The 16,719-nt window shown below is 41.2% G+C and overlaps 1 protein-coding gene and 1 long non-coding RNA gene across 2 annotated transcripts; both read left to right on the top strand.

Moving 5' to 3' along the window:
- The first annotated feature begins 1,009 nt into the window (after positions 1–1,009).
- LOC134059531 (uncharacterized) lies at positions 1,010–3,859 on the top strand. Its single transcript, XM_062515975.1, has 5 exons — positions 1,010–1,257; positions 1,362–1,469; positions 1,591–1,677; positions 3,182–3,286; positions 3,535–3,859. Exons 1-5 carry the CDS (start codon positions 1,094–1,096, stop codon positions 3,857–3,859), a joined length of 789 nt encoding a protein of 262 aa, XP_062371959.1. The 5' UTR covers positions 1,010–1,093.
- Positions 3,860–3,897: 38 nt separating this feature from the next.
- On the top strand, positions 3,898–4,820 carry LOC134060328 (uncharacterized). Its single transcript, XR_009935163.1, has 3 exons — positions 3,898–3,945; positions 4,133–4,396; positions 4,585–4,820. It is a non-coding gene; the product is annotated as an uncharacterized LOC134060328 (long non-coding RNA).
- The last annotated feature ends 11,899 nt before the right edge of the window (positions 4,821–16,719 follow it).

Raw genomic sequence — 16,719 nt, 5'->3', positions numbered from 1 at the left:
CGCCTTATTGAATAAGGCTATATTCTCTCTTTTGCTCGAACAAGACGTGTGCGCGTGCATACAGTATTACATTGATTTTGATATGTGTAACAAACTACAGAAAAGTGTAAATAGCCTAATGCAGTTAATGGGATATGCCGAGTTTGGAAGTTGGGTAGACCAATTTGGTGTGAATAGTGATACACACAGAGTGAATTCTCTCTTGTTGTCGAGATGATACGCACAGCGCGTGACGTGACCGTATAGGCCTAGGCTACTGTACAGGCGCGCACTGCAATACCTTTATCGGCCTATATATTGCACCTGGGTGCTGTCCATAAATTCTGGGGCAAGTTAAGTAAATGAGTTCTGCACTGTTAGAACAACCTCTCAGCTGCACTGAATGCAGGTCTTCAACCAGGAAACGGTGCGAACCGTTTCGATATTGAACTCACCCCTTATGAAATCGAAAGCAGCTATTCGCTTATTACGCCATTTTGGAGGCGCAAAGTAGGCTCTTCTTCAATTTCACATATTCTAAATCAATACGCGCAACAGTATGGTTAAATCATATGCCTAAACAAAAAAATATGTTTAGGTCAAGTAGTATTATGATGATGAGTGCCGCTCCACGTTCTCCAAGCTGCACTGAATTGTACAATTGTAAGTAGACATCGAAACGTTTTGCTACTTTTGTATATAGTCGTCTGACGTGCATGCCACGGACAAATTTGTCCACCAGTAAATGGAACATTTGTGTTGGAATGTTGCATTTGAAGAAGGCTAGTGGATATTTCAAAGCAGTTAGACTAGCAATCCAATGAGGACCTCATAAATAGGCCTAGTCTACTATTAATTTAGGTCGATGTGTAGCCTGCTGGGGGGAAATCGTTCTTTTGATTCTGCTCGTAAATTTGTTCAAAATTATGGCATTTGTCTTTCAAAATGCATTTTGTGACTGTAACAGAAATATGAGTGAAATTTTGTTGCATCCATTTTACTCCGTTTTGCATCCATTTACCTACAGACTGACCAGTTCCAGTTGAACTACGTTCATTTCTCTTAGTCTGACTGATGCTACACAGTTAATCAGCAGAGAGCAAATTACAGTACTATGGCTGAGATGGCAGGTGCTGCAGAATATCAGGATGATATTACAGTTGTCAAAGAGAGGAGAGAAGTAGAAAACATTTCCATGCAAGAAAATATTCACAGAGAATCTGGAAGTGGAGAAACGGTTCGGAGTTCGGAGGCACAGTCGGAATCTTTCTTCATGAGGTCTGCATAACAGGCCAACCAATCAAATCACAGGAAACATGTATATTATCATTTTTTTTGCACAACTTCCAAAGCTCAGAATATAATTATTATATGTGTTACAGCAGTTTTCAGGAAAGGGAACCATGCCCAGTGCCCAGTGTGATGTCCATGAAGAGTGAGAAGTCAAGGAATCGCCTGGTTCACTTGGCAGAGGACTATACAGAAACTCAGTAGCCATTACACTATTACTCATTCTTACATATGACATTTGAAAAAAAAAAATGGCCATTGTATGTTGATATATTAAAACATAGTCTACTGTTGACATACTGTATTGCTTTCACTTATTAGGGTTCACCTTGAGAAATCTGATTCATCAGATTCTGATTCACCTGATTCACAGCCAGATGATTCCGTTCTCCCTGAAAATTCTTTAAGGTAGGCTATTGTGGAACACATTTTAATTTAATATATGGGGAATTGAGAATTGATTTGCCATTCTACAAACTTCAGTGAAAATAAAACAGCTAAATGTCTTTACTGAATATACTTTTTTGGAGAGTTTGATTTTCTTATCCTGACATCTATTGTAACACCACATGAGCTCCTTTTTTCTGTCGAAGGCCTATTTTATTTAGCGGAGTCCTGATGATTGCTTCCATTTCTGCTTCTTAAATGTCGCTCGGTTTGCAGTAGTCGTTCAATATTTAATTGTTTAGTCACATGGCTGATTGAGTTTTCCTCTGCCACAACATTAGGCGCGTTCAAGTTGGCTGCGCAGCACAAAAACTGCGTAGCACAAGATGCACGTGGTTAAAAATCTGTCCACGATGGTCTAGATGGGCGTGTTTTCGACTCGGCAGTCGGTATCACATGGCCTCAACTTATCGCGGGAGCAAGGCGTGGCCAGGCGGCTGCTCCGCAAAAGAGCAGCCGGTCTGGAGGTACTGCGGAGAGCAGCGGAGCCTAGACCCTGCCTTCATGACGTCAGGTCTTTGCCCTAATTGGCTTTTACATCCCTGACGTATGTGCAGGTGTTTAGATGCCTCCTCATATCCACAAGGGTCCGTGCGGGTCCGTGCCTCGTGATTCGTCACATGGTCAAGTCTAGCCAAGTCTACACTACGGGAAGTAGAGAGTGTACAACTTCATAGCAGCGTTTGCATCCCCGCCCCTGCTGCCACCGGCAGCTCTCGTTGCTGCAAAAGGTCATTTGGAGTTGAACTTGAACACGGCTATTGTTGACCGTGTAGGTCCCGCCCCTTCCTTGATTTCCATTGACATTGACGAGCCTGCTTATTCATCAACCAATCAGGAACTGAGATATTAAACTCCTTCCATTTCAGACAAACTCTCTTACACACATTAGTATACTCTTTCACATACCTAACTGTATGCTCTCACATACACTACTCTTTTGCATGTACAACTACCGGTATGTTCTCTCAGACACGACAACAACAACTCACATTACTTCTCAGTGACTCTCTCATACACACATGTAAACGGACCTACAGTAGTATGTAGCGTTAAAAATCAGCCATCTCTTTCTTTTAAGACTGTTACAGTCTTTTGAAATTGTGTGGGCACATAATATTCTGTCTATAATGGAGTGGAATGTACATTTCTGAGTGACCCCAAACTTTTGACAGGTAGTGTACAGTATGTCATATCTGACATGATATGATTTATGGCGCCAAATTAGACAGACTCCAGGAAAATGGTTGCAGCACCGTCTCAGATTTTGCTCAAACTTTATTTTTAATATTTTAATCTCTGAACTAAGGCCTGTGAAAATGTTTTTATGCACGAGAAAATTTAGTTGTTTTGGTACTATAAACATAATTTAATTTTAACAAAATGTAAAGATCTGTCTGCATATTGTATTTTCCCAAGAATGTGTAAGTCCAGTAAACTGTAATGCATGTGTGTGTTGCAACAGCTTTCATGATGATAGACGACGATCTCCAGTGCCTAGTGTGATGTCCATGAAGAGTGACCAGTCAATGGTTCTTCCCACATCATTTGCAGGAGATGGAACCTCTTGGTATCTATCAAACTAAATGATATAGAAAATGCTAAGTTCATGTGTTTTTAGAATATTCAGTCCCAGCTGTGGACTTGTTGGCACTTAGTAGTCCTAAGTTTTAGATCATGAACCATTAATGTGTAACCCATCATGAGATGTTTGAGGTTTTGTTAAAACTACAGAACTAGCCAAAAGCTAACAGACTTTCTACGCAAATACGTGCTCTTAAAGCTGTTCTACTTCCACTCCATCTGATTCGCACATAGGGAAAGAGGAAATCTGCCCTGTTCAGTTTGTCCTGGAAGAGCTCTTAAATCATGCCTGACCTGCATGGCCTCCTTCTGTGAAGCCCATGTGAGGCAGCACTACACAGCTCCGGCACTGCACAGACACAAACTAGTGGAGGCCACTGAAGACCTGGAACAGAGACTCTGCCAACAGCACTACAGAGAGCTGGAGTTCTTTTGCAAGACTGATAAGATTACAGTCTGTGCAATGTGTGTGGCTAGAGAACACAGTGGACATGAAATAACAGAACAGGGGGAACATGAGGTATGCCTTTGGCTTTTCGAACTTCCAACAATGATATGAAAGAAAGTTATTTACTTCCCACTGTCTCACATGCTTCTTTCTACAGAGTCTTCAATTAAACAAATCACATGGGGCATCTCAGATAGGTATGCAATTTATAACTCAATAGTACACAACGTGGTTTAGCTTTATTTTGTGACTTTATTTAGTTTTAGTCACTCATTTTTTCACATAAGCACTGGTAATAGAATGTTTATCCCATTCTTAAAACAGCTGCATGTTTTAAATTTCCCCGAATGCCTAAAAAATTTACTTTTTCAATATGATTTCCAGCTCATCCCCCTCCTGGCCCAATTGAATTCACCTCAGTAAAACCAGACTCTGTGTCCCTAACCTGGGGAGCTCCTGAGGGACTAATTGGACCTCAGAAATATAGAGTTACTTGGAAATGTGAAGGAGACCAAGACAGTGTTGAGGTTTCCGATATCGGGTTTACTGCTGAGGAACTCATTCCTGGGAAAAAATATGAATTTACTGTGGCCACGCTCATGGATGATGGTAGCCAGAGTCCGTGTGTCTTTGCATCTGCGTACACAGGTTGGCCTTTAAGTCTTTATATTCTTTATATTCTTTATAGTCTTTTTTAGAAAAATAGATATAATGGATTTGTAAAGCAATATAAAGGCATCAATTCAATGTTTTGCTCAGTGACTATTTATGTTGACAAATTCACATGTGTTTAGTTGTTTAACAATGTACCTTGATTGGAATTGATTTTATCTCAGAGATTCCTAAGCCTGATAATGTGATGATTACCAGCGATCTAACATCAGTGTCAGTGACATGGAGCAAACCTGCAGGAGTGGATGAGGTCAAATACCTGCTGTCTTTACACAGTGATGGGAAATCTCTGAAGACGCTTTCCTTGAAATCTCTCCAGCGTCGCTTTGATGAGTTGCTAATCGGGAAAGAATACTCCATCCGGGTCTCCACTGTACTGAAGAAAGGGGGTCAAAGTCAATTCATCACCAAAAACATCTGGACAAGTAAACATCTTTGATAGTTCCTGAAGTATCATACGCTTATAAACTATTTTCCTACTACTTTTCTAATTATTTGTAAGTAATTTCTGTAAATATGTTCAGACACCAACTTTTCTGTCATTCAGGGGTTCCTGTTCCAGAGCAGCTGTCTGTAGATTCAGTGACAGCTACAACAGCTCATCTCAAATGGAGTCTGTCTTCTATCATGGGTCAGACTCCACACAGTTTCCTGATCTCTTACCACATTAAAGGGGCTGGCCCTCAGACCATCTTTGCAGATTCATGCAGAACAGTTATCTCAGGCCTGAAGCCATATACTGACTACATAGTCAATGTCTGCACAAAGACCCAACATGGAGGACAGAGTCAACCGTCTGAAATGACCTTTCGAACAGGTAAGAGATTGCTCTTAGCTAGTGTTGTAGTGAAGTTTGGTCCATCTTAGAGTTTACAATTACACTTGAAAAACACCTGGGGCCTCATTTATAAAACTTTCTTACGCACAGATTTGATCTAAGACCGTGCGTACGCTCAAATCCATGCCAACGCTCAGATTTATAAAGACCGTCTTTGACGTGGAAAAGTGCTTATCTCCACGTCAGGTTCCGACCTGACGTACGACCATTTCCTTGTGGTAGTGCCAGGGTACTGCAAGTAATCTGAGGTCCAAATGCGATGAATTCTCAAAATTCCAAGAAGACCAACGATCTCATGTAGTTCTCTACCATATGCATGATCAATATCAGCAGAAGTTGTAAGTAGTAAGTATAGAAGTTAAAGTTTTAACTAATTCTTAAAGGTTGGAAAAGGAAAGTGAAAAAATCCTATAATATTGTAGTGGAGGCTAAAAGTAAGTAAACGCAGTTTATTCACCCCAGGCATTTCAAAAATATAGTTTATCAACCTCTCCAAAGACGTATTCACCTATTTCAACTTTTAACATTGAAAAAGCACACTGTATTATCTGCATTCACAATATGAACACTCATCAACACTCTAAGAACCATTTAATCCACCAATCTTGAATTTCCCCTTGGGGATCAATAAAGTATCTATCTATCTATCTATCTACCTACCTATCTATCCCATATCTATCTATCTATCTATTTTATAAACACTTGATAATATCCTCTACCATAATCAAACATATTCTGAATGCGTTATGAAACGGCGCATTACCGTGATCACAGAATTAATGGGTTACCCACTTCTTATTTTACTACTACACCCGTGCCATGCCTAGGCTATATCTTACTGTATCTATTTCATTGCATTCAAAAAAAGCAGGCAGGCCATAGAGTCATCTATATATTTAATGTTCCCATCGATATTGACCATAAAGTGTCCATTTACGCTTGTTTAGAAGAGGGAAATATGACTTGTTGCGTTCATGATATTCCAAGCTCCACAACAGAAAGATAATATTATAATGTAGGCTATATATGGACAGGTATTTTTCAGCATCTATACATCGCAAATGGACATAATCTATAGATAGATAGATAGATAGATAGATAGATAGATATTTTATTGATCCCCAAGGGGAAATTCAAGAATTTGGTGTTAACATTCCATTCTCACGGTATTTGCATTGTTGCCTTTATCAAACGCACGCACAGGCGCATTACCGTGATCACAGAATTCATGGGTTACCCACTTTATATAAGAATATATAAAGGTAAATAGACATAATCTATCCTCTGAAAAGCAGAGTTTTGCATCTTCATAATTGCGGCCGAGTTGCAAGGAGTTATAGCACGCGTCTGATTGCATAGCCTGTGTCTGATGGCAGTGCCCAAGACCAGATGGCAATACGTGGATAATAACAATTAGGATAATGCAGGCTAAAATATAAAAATATATAAAGGTAGGCCTAAAGGTCACTGGACATTCTTGAAAGTAAACAGTCGCTGACACCGATATTGCTTGAATCCCGACGCGCAGAATGAATGAAGAATGACCGGTGAACTACTTATACTATTCGCTATACAGTAAAAACATAGCCTATCCATAAACGTTCGGTCTACATGACATACAGTATCTCGCTTATAATGTAGTCCGCCGTAGGCTACATGGGCAGTATCTAACCCTGGGTCATATTGGAAACGCCATACTGTACCATAACCTATAGGCCTAAATTAGTATGATGTACTGTAGGTATTTCCGTCATAAGGTAGCCTACAATGTTATATTACCAAAGTAAACCTACTGCATTTGCCACACATTGCCTACTACATTACTGCAAGCAGAAGGAATAAAAGCAAGCAGAGGACAATGGACATGGATGCATATTTCTTTCCAGAAAGCGCTGCTTGGAAAATGATGATTAGTTATTCGAACTAACAGCGCATAAACATAGGTTAACATCAGATGGCATAGGCTAGGCCTTTACAGTTTTCAATATATGTATTTTAGGTACAACTCAGCCATTGATTGCATTAAAGCCTATGCTAATGATATTGATGAGGGGGCGTGTACAAGGCGGAGACCTAAAATCACCCGGCTGCGCACAAATTCACGTTCATTTGCGATTTATAATGGCCACATCTGCAAGAGTGGCGTACGCACGTTTTTTTGTGCGTACGTTCGTTTCTCTGAATCACACGTACGATCATATCAGAAATGATCTAAGATCAAATGAACGATGGTTTCTACGCGACACTTTTATAAATGAGGCCCCTGTTTTCCAAATATGACCACAGGTAGATCTGAGGTCCTGCCACTCTGCAGTTGCCTGTTGTCCTTACAGAGGAGCTGATGGGTCATTGCAGAGAGGGCAACAAATAACTATTTTGAAGGGAGACCTGCTACCTGTGTTCTGTGTCGGCCTCCGTGTTGATATGTTGATGTGTTTCAAAAAGCTTAAGCATCTATTTGTACATGTCAGACTTCTAGGGAGGTTTCTAAAGGCACACAGAAGTTGAAGACCTGGGCCTCATTTATAAAAGTGTTGTGTAGAAACCATCGTTCATTTGATCTTAGATCATTTCTGATATGATCGTACGTGTGATTCAGAGAAAACGAACGTACGCACAAAAAAACGTACGTACGCCACTCTTGCAGATGTGGCCATTATAAATCGCAAATGAACGTGAATTTGTGCGCAGCCGGGTGATTTTAGGTCTCCGCCTTGTACACGCCCCCTCATCAATATCATTAGCATAGGCTTTAATGCAATCAATGGCTGAGTTGTACCTAAAATACATATATTGAAAACTGTAAAGGCCTAGCCTATGCCATCTGATGTTAACCTATGTTTATGAGCTGTTAGTTTGAATAAATAATTATAATTTTCCAAGCAGCGCTTTCTGGAAAGAAATATGCATCCATGTCCATTGTCCTCTGCTTGCTTTTATTCCTTCTGCTTGCAGTAATGTAGTAGGCAATGTGTGGCAAATGTAGTAGGTTTACTTTGGTAATAGAACATAGTAGGCTACCTTATGACGGAAATACAGTACATCATACTAATTTAGGCCTATACGTTATGGTACAGTATGGCGTTTCCAATATGACCCAGGGTTAGATATACTGCCCATGTAGCCTACGGCGGACTACATTATAAGCGAGATACTGTATGTCATGTAGACCGAACGTTTATGGATAGGCTATGTTTTTACTGTATAGCGAATAGTATAAGTAGTTCACCGGTCATTCTTCATTCATTCTGCGCGTCGGGATTCAAGCAATATCGATGTCAGCGACTGTTTACTTTCAAGAATGTCCAGTGACCTTTAGGCCTACCTTTATATATTTTTATATTTTAGCCTGCATTATCCTAATTGTTATTATCCACGTATTGCCATCTGGTCTTGGGCACTGCCATCAGACACAGGCTATGCAATCAGACGCGTGCTATAACTCATTGCAACTCGGCCGCAATTATGAAGATGCAAAACTCTGCTTTTCAGAGGATAGATTATGTCTATTTACCTTTATATTTTTTATATATATATAAAGTGGGTAACCCATGAATTCTGTGATCACGGTAATGCGCCTGTGCGTGCGTTTGATAAAGGCAACAATGCAATTACCGTGAGAATGGAATGTTAACACCAAATTCTTGAATTTCCCCTTGGGGATCAATAAAATATCTATCTATCTATCTATCTATCTATCTAGATTATGTCTATTTGCGATGTATAGATGCTGAAAAATACCTGTCCCTATATAGCCTACATTATAATATTATCTTTCTGTTGTGGAGCTTGGAATATCATGAACGCAAGTCATATTTCCCTCTTCTAAACAAGCGTAAATGGACACTTTATGGTCAATATCGATGGGAACATTAAATATATAGATGACTCTATGGCCTGCCTGCTTTTTTGAATGCTATGAAATAGATAAGATATAGCCTAGGCATGGCACGGGTGTAGTAGTAAAATAAGAAGTGGGTAACCCATGAATTCTGTAATCACGTTAATGCGCCGTTTCATAACGCATTCAGAATATGTTTGATTATGGTAGAGGATATTATCAAGTGTTTATAAAATAGATAGATAGATAGATAGATAGATAGATAAATAGGCTAGATAGGTAGATAGATAGATAGATAGATAGATACGGTATTGATCCCCAAGGGGAAATTCAAGATTGGTGTATTAAATGGTTCGTGTTGATGAGTGTTCATATTGTGAATGCAGATAATACAGTGTGCTTTTTCAATGTTAAAAGTTGAAATAGGTGAATACGTCTTTGGAGAGGTTGATAAACTCTATTTTTGAAATGCCTGGGGTGAATAAACTGCGTTTACTTACTTTTAGCCTCCACTTTTAGCCTCCACTACAATATTATAGGATTTTTTTCACTTTCCTTTTCCAACCTTTAAGAATTAGTTAAAACTTTAACTTCTATACTTACTATTTACAACTTCTGCTGATATTGATCATGCATATGGTAGAGAACTACATGAGATCGTTGGTCTTCTTGGAATTTTGAGAATTCATCGCATTTGGACCTCAGATTACTTGCAGTACCCTGGCACTACCACAAGGAAATGGTCGTACGTCAGGTTGGAACCTGACGTGGAGATAAGCACTTTTCCACGTCAAAGACGGTCTTTATAAATCTGAGCGTTGGCATGGATTTGAGCGTACGCACGGTCTTAGATCAAATCTGTGCGTAAGAAAGTTTTATAAATGAGGCCCCAGAATTCTGAAATTCTTCACATTTACACTCCACCCTATCAGAAACCAGACAGAATTTATTCCTGCCCGTCTGGCCTTGCAACACTGCTAATTAGGATCAAATGGTTCACTAAATGGTTGGAACAAATATTTGGCGGGTCTTTTACCAAAATCCTTTTAGGCAAGTCCCTCCACTCAGTGGCCATATTGCAACACACTTTGGCCATTTCAGACGTCCATTTCTGGCAAAACTATTTGTTTGCAAGACTTCACGACATTAACCTTGCTCCAGTGCCAAGATCACAACACATGATTGACATAATGATTTCACAACGCATCGCATGATTGGCACGATATATTCACATGTCAACTTTTGGCCATAGATGGGGCGGTATAAGTGTAGGCAAAGAACTAACCCCATGCATGAAGGATTTTTGAGTGTTGTGTTTTCCTCAGTAGAATGTCTCTTTTTTAACTTTCTGAACCTGGAATGTCCACAATTTTCAAATGTCTTTAATGTTGTATTTTGTCTTACAGCTGTGTTGTTAGCCCCAAAGCAGTGGACTGTGGGCCAGATGTACAAAGAAAACGCTATTATTAAGTTTTTCTATGTGCAGAAAACGAAGGCTGTGCTTTGCCATATTGTGTGGAATTTACTGTGGAAGCTATCACTTCACTGTGTCAACAGCTTTCATCACCACCCATCCCCGGTCCCTCTACAATGGCAATTGTGTGCCCACAGCTGAACCACAAGCACAGTTTAATACTGTGCCATTAAAAAGAATCAAAGTTTAGTGATCATACATGATAGTAAGATGTCAACGAGTAGTGACATATAGAGTAGGCCTAGTAGGTAGGGCTTTGCCTTAATACCTAGTCTAATAGATTGGGAAGTGTAGCCTATGTTGTGAAAATTAAAAATACGATATTAGAAAGGCAAACATAAGTGAGGGTGGCTTTTGATGTAGTACAATGAAGAAAATTGATGCTATGAATGCTGATTCAGCTGTCTCTAAAAGAGTCTCTAATTGACGAATTAACTGCAATTTTGATTACACCTGCTTTTAACAGACGCAAGTTTTTCACCACAAAACAGTTGTGCAATGTTTTCATAAGGCAGAATACTTAATCAATCGCAATTAGCACTTCTCCGCTGTGTTTGCGCATTACTCCCATTTTCACCTGACCCTCCTATGAATGCATATGCATGACACGGAGAAACACAAATAGCCATTATCAGCTACTGTGACAGGCAGTCTGCGCTTTTTTCTCAGTGCGGCCTGTTTGTACATACCTCGCCATGTTTTTACGCGAATGTTAAAAAACGTTAACACATCTGGCCCTGTGCATTCTGTGACTCCAACATCTGCTAAACTCTGGTCAGACTGGATGACCTTCATGTGAATTTCATGTCAGAACTTCTCAAGTCTTTATTATTGTATTTCTTACAGCTGTGTCAGTCCCAGAGAAGATCACAGTGGTTTCAGTGAGTCTAACATCTGTTCATCTCACATGGAGCCCACCACATGGGATGGAAGAGACTCCACACTCCTACCACATCTCATACCACAGTGGAGGGACTGAACCACTGGCCATCTCTACAGATTCATGCAGTACAGACATCACAGGCCTGAATCCATGCACTAACTATATGTTCAGTGTCTCCACTAAGCTTAAGGATGGAGGAATGAGTGAATCTGCAAACAAACAAGTTTTTACAGGTGAAAGCTCTTGTGATAAAAAGAAAGGACGGGTCTTTTCAATCAGCCCATTGGCCTCAGTGTCAAACTGCCTGCATGTGTTCCTCCTTGATGAGGTCCTTGCCCTTTGAATTGAATATATTGTTATATTATATATTCCTGGGAATCAATCAAATGATAGATAGATAGATAGATAGATAGATAGATAGATAGATACTTTATTGATCTCCAAGGGACTATGTGCAAACTTTGTGACTTTTTATTTTGATAAATTAATTGAAAATTTAAATAACTGTTTTGTTAGATTGTGGCTTCCAAGCAGATTCTGGTAAAAAATAAGAGATAATGGCCGCGTTTCCCAGATTTGTTAAGAAGCTCTAAGTGCCAAGTAGTTCTTAGCACTTAAGAGCTTCTTAACAAGTCTGGGAAACGGGGCCAATTTTTCTATGTATATTTGTATTCTTTCAGCTGTGCCAGCCCCAGAACAGCTCACAGCGGCTTCAATGACCCCAACATCTGTTCATCTCACATGGAGCCCACCACATGGGATGGATCAGACTCCACTCTCCTACCAGATTTCTTACCACAGTGAAGGGACTGAGTCAGAGCCCATCTCTGCAGATGTGTGCAGTGCAGACATCACAGGCCTGAAGCCATACACTAACTATAGTGTTAGTGTCTGCACAAAGGTTACAGATGATCAAGAAAGTCAAGCTGTGAAAACAGAAGTTCGTACAGGTGAGTAATTGTGATAAAAAAGAACGGGCAGGTTCTCTCAATCAGCCCATTGCCTGACAAGCACTGGTTGCCCTGGGCACTTCAGTTTCAAACTGCCTAATGTTTTCTTCCTTGATTAGGTCCTTGCCTGTTGCGTACATTAATAAGCTGATACGGCTTCATGTTTTCCCCATTACAGTGCACGTTGTCATATTTCCCAACATTACTGTAGCATCCCCACCGTAATGATAGTCAAAGGTCTTGAACTGATGGTGTTTATTGAAGTCTCTTCTCATTTACAGCAACAAAACCACCACCGTAAGAACTTGTTCCCTTACGGAGGGTGCTAATCATCTAACATTTAGTTCTAACTTCCTCAGTTTACTTCGCGGCAATCAATGGAACACTGCTTCATCACTACTGCATTCAAAATAAAAGTCCCTCAATACAATGAATAAGGCAACATATTCACCACAAAATGCATAATGAATGCCTAATAGTAATAATAAAAAATAACATTACAAAATGTTAGAAAAATGCATGACCTTTTTAAAACTCAAAATATGGGCATGTTACACTCCCACCAAATTATGAGTATGTATTTCATTTAACAATATGAACAACGAATAATTTCAAAGAAGGAATAACAGTATTACATTCACAACACATGGGCTTAAGAAGCCTCTACCAACAGAACTAGCTTCTGCACTGGACGTTCCAATAAGGAGGGTTTGCACGTCCGCTCACCCTTTTTATTCAGTCTCTTATCTCCTACTGAGATTTTTGCTCTTCTTATAAGTCCATCCTTACCCTTGACAGTCTCTATGACTCTTGCAAGTCTCCATTCACCTCTAGGTGACATATCATCAATGTCCATAACAACATCACCCACTTGTAGATTTCTCTTTGGTGAGTGCCATCTCTGCCTTGCGATTATGCTGTGAAGATACTCTGTTTTCCAGCGACTCCAGAACTGCTCCGCCAGATATTGCACCCGTCGCCATGTCTTTGCTCCGTAGAGGTCTTCTCTGGGGAACATACCAGGCGGAGGCAGGGCTGGGCTGGACTTCATTTGGATGAGATGATTAGGAGTGAGGGGCTCCAGGCTGTCAGGACTGAGTAAAGTGTCCACAGTGAGGGGTCTGCTGTTAACTATGGCCATAGCTTCATACAGCAGAGTTCGTAGTGCAGAGTCATTGAGTCTGTTGTGAGAAAGTGACAGTGTGGAGTTCAGGACGCTCCTGACTGTTTTAATTTGCCGCTCCCAAACACCACCTGCGTGGCTGGAGTGGGGCGCGTTCATGACAAAGTCACATTGCTTGTGTGACAGAAATGAACTTAGTCTGTTAGTGTCAAGCTCTTGCAGAGCTGCCTTGAATTTATTCTTGGCACCAACGAAATTTGTGCCTTGATCAGACTGGATTTGACGGACAGCACCTCTGATGGCAATGAAGCATCGTAAGCTGTTGATGAAGGCATCAGTGGACATATCCTCCAGCAACTCCAGATGGATGGCCCGTGAGCAAAAACAGGTAAGTAGCAGTCCATATCGTTTGTGCTGTTTCCTTCCCTCTATAGTGAAGAAGGGTCCGAAGCAGTCCATACCACAGTAAGTGAATGGAGGAGAAGGCTCTATGCGTTCTACAGGTAAGTCACTCATTCTTTGGCCCTCTGGCGGTCTCCTGAGTTTGCGACAGATCACACACTGGCGTATGAATGAAGAAACTGCACGGCTCATACCTGGGATCCAGTATCCGTTAGATCTGATTTCATTTGCAGTAAAGCCTTTGCCTTGGTGCTTGGTCTTTTCATGGTTGTGCGCTATGATCAACTTGGTCACATGATGCTCTTTGGGAATGACAATGGGGTGCTTAAGAGAATCTGTGAGGGATGAATGGTGCAGTCTTCCTCCCACCTTCAGGATGCCGTCCGTGTCTATAAACATATCAAGATGATACAGTTTGTTGCCTTTTGTTAATTGTTTTCCCTTCTTTAACTGTTCGATCTCCCTTTCATATGCTTGATTTTGCAGATCTCTGATTATGAGACATTCAGCACTTTTCCGCTCACTCACTGTGGAGAGGGCATTTGACTTGATCTTCCTAGCTCTTCGCACAAGACGGGCTACAGCTTTGATGACTCGGGACCATTCTGAGAACTTGGATAAACGGTCTGTGATGCTGATTGGTTCTGATGTCTGTAGTACAGTCGTCTGCAGTGCTTGAGCTTTTCTGATCTCTGGATCTCCTACAGTCAAGTCGGGTACCTCATCTTCTGTTGTGGCTATCTCACTTTCCCAGAGGAACATGGGACCAGTGAACCAGTCGGATTGGAGCAACTCATTTACCGTTCTTCCCCTAGATGCACCGTCTGCTGGGTTTTTATCCGTAGGCACATAATGCCATTGCTGAGGGGTTGTGATATTACGGATCTTCTGAACCCTGTTGGCAACAAACGTGTGAAACCGTCGTGAGTCATTATTTATGTAGCTCAACACTACCTTGGAGTCTGTCCAGAAGTACTCTTTCACATTAGTGTAACTTAGCTCCTCTCTGAGCATGTTGCTAACAGTAACTGAAACTACGGCTGCTGTTAACTCCAGCCGTGGTATTGTTGTTAACTTGGTGGGAGAGACACGAGCTTTTCCTATCACCAGAGCGCATTGAATTTCTCCTCTCTGATTCTTCACTCTCAGATAAGAGCACTGACCATATCCACTGGTGCTGGCATCAGAAAAGTGGTGTAATTCTGTTTCCACAACTTCTCCGAAATGAACAGGTAAGTAACATCGATTTATATTTATTTTCTCTAGGTTGACAAAGTCATGTCGCCAGTTCTCCCACCGTGGCTTCAACATATCTGGCAGGGGGTCATCCCAGCCGACACCTTGACGACACATTTCTTGTAGGATCTTTTTTCCGGTCAGGACATATGGCGCAAGGAAGCCAAGAGGGTCGAATATGGAGGCAACAGTTGCCAATATACCTCTGCGTGTTCCTGGTTGCTCTGCCAAAGTGTTGTTGAATCTGAAGCTGTCTTCTTCTATGCTCCAATGTATGCCTAGAGCTCGCTCCAGGGGTGCTTCAGAGAATGTCAAATCCTTTGTCTTGGCGCCTGTTGCTTGCTCAGAGGCGGGTATACTCTGTAAGACTGTGTGATTATTTGAGACAAATTTGTGGAGACGGAGACCTCCCTTGGCACATATTTCTCTTGCCTCTTGTGCCAACTGAATGGCCTTTTCTACTGTGTCTGTACTTGTGACTCCGTCGTCCACATAGAAGTCTCTAGCCACGAACTGTGATCCTATTGGATGTGAGACTCTGTTCTCATTGGCAAGATACTTCAGTCCATAATTCGCGCAGCCAGGCGATGACACTGCACCGAAAAGATGGACCTTCATCCTGTAATCCTGTGGTTGTGTGCTTGTGTCTCCATCTTTCCACCACAGGAAGCGTAAGTAATCGCGATCTTGCTCTGGCACGTGGAACTGGTGAAACATCTTCTCTATGTCACACATAAGAGCTATAGGATGCCGTCTGAACCTCAGGAGAACACCGGTAAGGTTATTTATCATATCCGGCCCTGGGAGAAGATGTTCATTAAGGCTTGTGCCACCACTCTTTGCAGAACAGTCGAATACAACACGTAGTTTGTCTGGCTTTTTAGGGTGGTATATGCCATGATGAGGAATGTACCATCGCTCACCTGCTATTCCATGTTCTTGCACCTCTTCCACATCACTTCTATCTATGATTTCCTTCATGTATGTTGTGTAGTCCTTCTTATATTTATCATCTCTGTGAAACTTACGTTGTAAGTGGTTGAGTCTGATTTCTGCCAGTTTTTTGTTATCAGGTAAGTGTGGCCGTTGCTTGAAGGGTAAAGGCATCTCATAATGTCCCTGATCATCTTGTCTTATGCCTTCCTTTAGTTTGTTCAGGAAAATGAGATCCTCTTGTGAGACTGTTTTGTCCTCTCCTTTGATGTCTTTAAAGTCTGATTCCAGAACACTGATCACATCTATTGGCGTTACCGGAGGGAGCTCTTTCACAGAGACTTTGTGACACAGGCTGGTGGCTGTACCATCTAAGCTAGGCGTTGCGCAGCCTACAACACTCCATCCTAAATCTGTCAGAATGGCGTAGGGCTCATTGTCTTCTCCTGCTAATACCTGTCTAGGTGTTAGCGCTCGTGGACAGTTGAACCCGATTAACAGTCCGACATCACAGGTAAGGAGGTGTGGCACCTTATCGGCAATTGCTGCTAAGTGAGGCCATCTTTTTGCGGTTTCATGAGTGGGTATATGCTCACGATTCCCAGGAATACCGTCCTTT

This window comes from Sardina pilchardus, chromosome 16 (genome assembly GCF_963854185.1).
Source record: "Sardina pilchardus chromosome 16, fSarPil1.1, whole genome shotgun sequence".
Classification (NCBI taxonomy): domain Eukaryota; kingdom Metazoa; phylum Chordata; class Actinopteri; order Clupeiformes; family Clupeidae; genus Sardina; species Sardina pilchardus.
Note: the sequence above shows the minus strand (reverse complement) of the source record. Positions and strands in the feature narration are given on the sequence as shown.

Excerpts from the sequence above, each read along its gene's own strand:
- LOC134059531 (XM_062515975.1), top strand. The coding sequence starts at position 1,094 with ATGGCTGAGATGGCAGGTGCTGCAGAATATCAGGATGATATTACAGTT. Across the intron at positions 1,678-3,181 it reads CTCCCTGAAAATTCTTTAAG|CTTTCATGATGATAGACGAC; the intron begins GTAGGCTATTGT and ends GTGTTGCAACAG. Across the intron at positions 3,287-3,534 it reads GCAGGAGATGGAACCTCTTG|GGAAAGAGGAAATCTGCCCT; the intron begins GTATCTATCAAA and ends ATTCGCACATAG.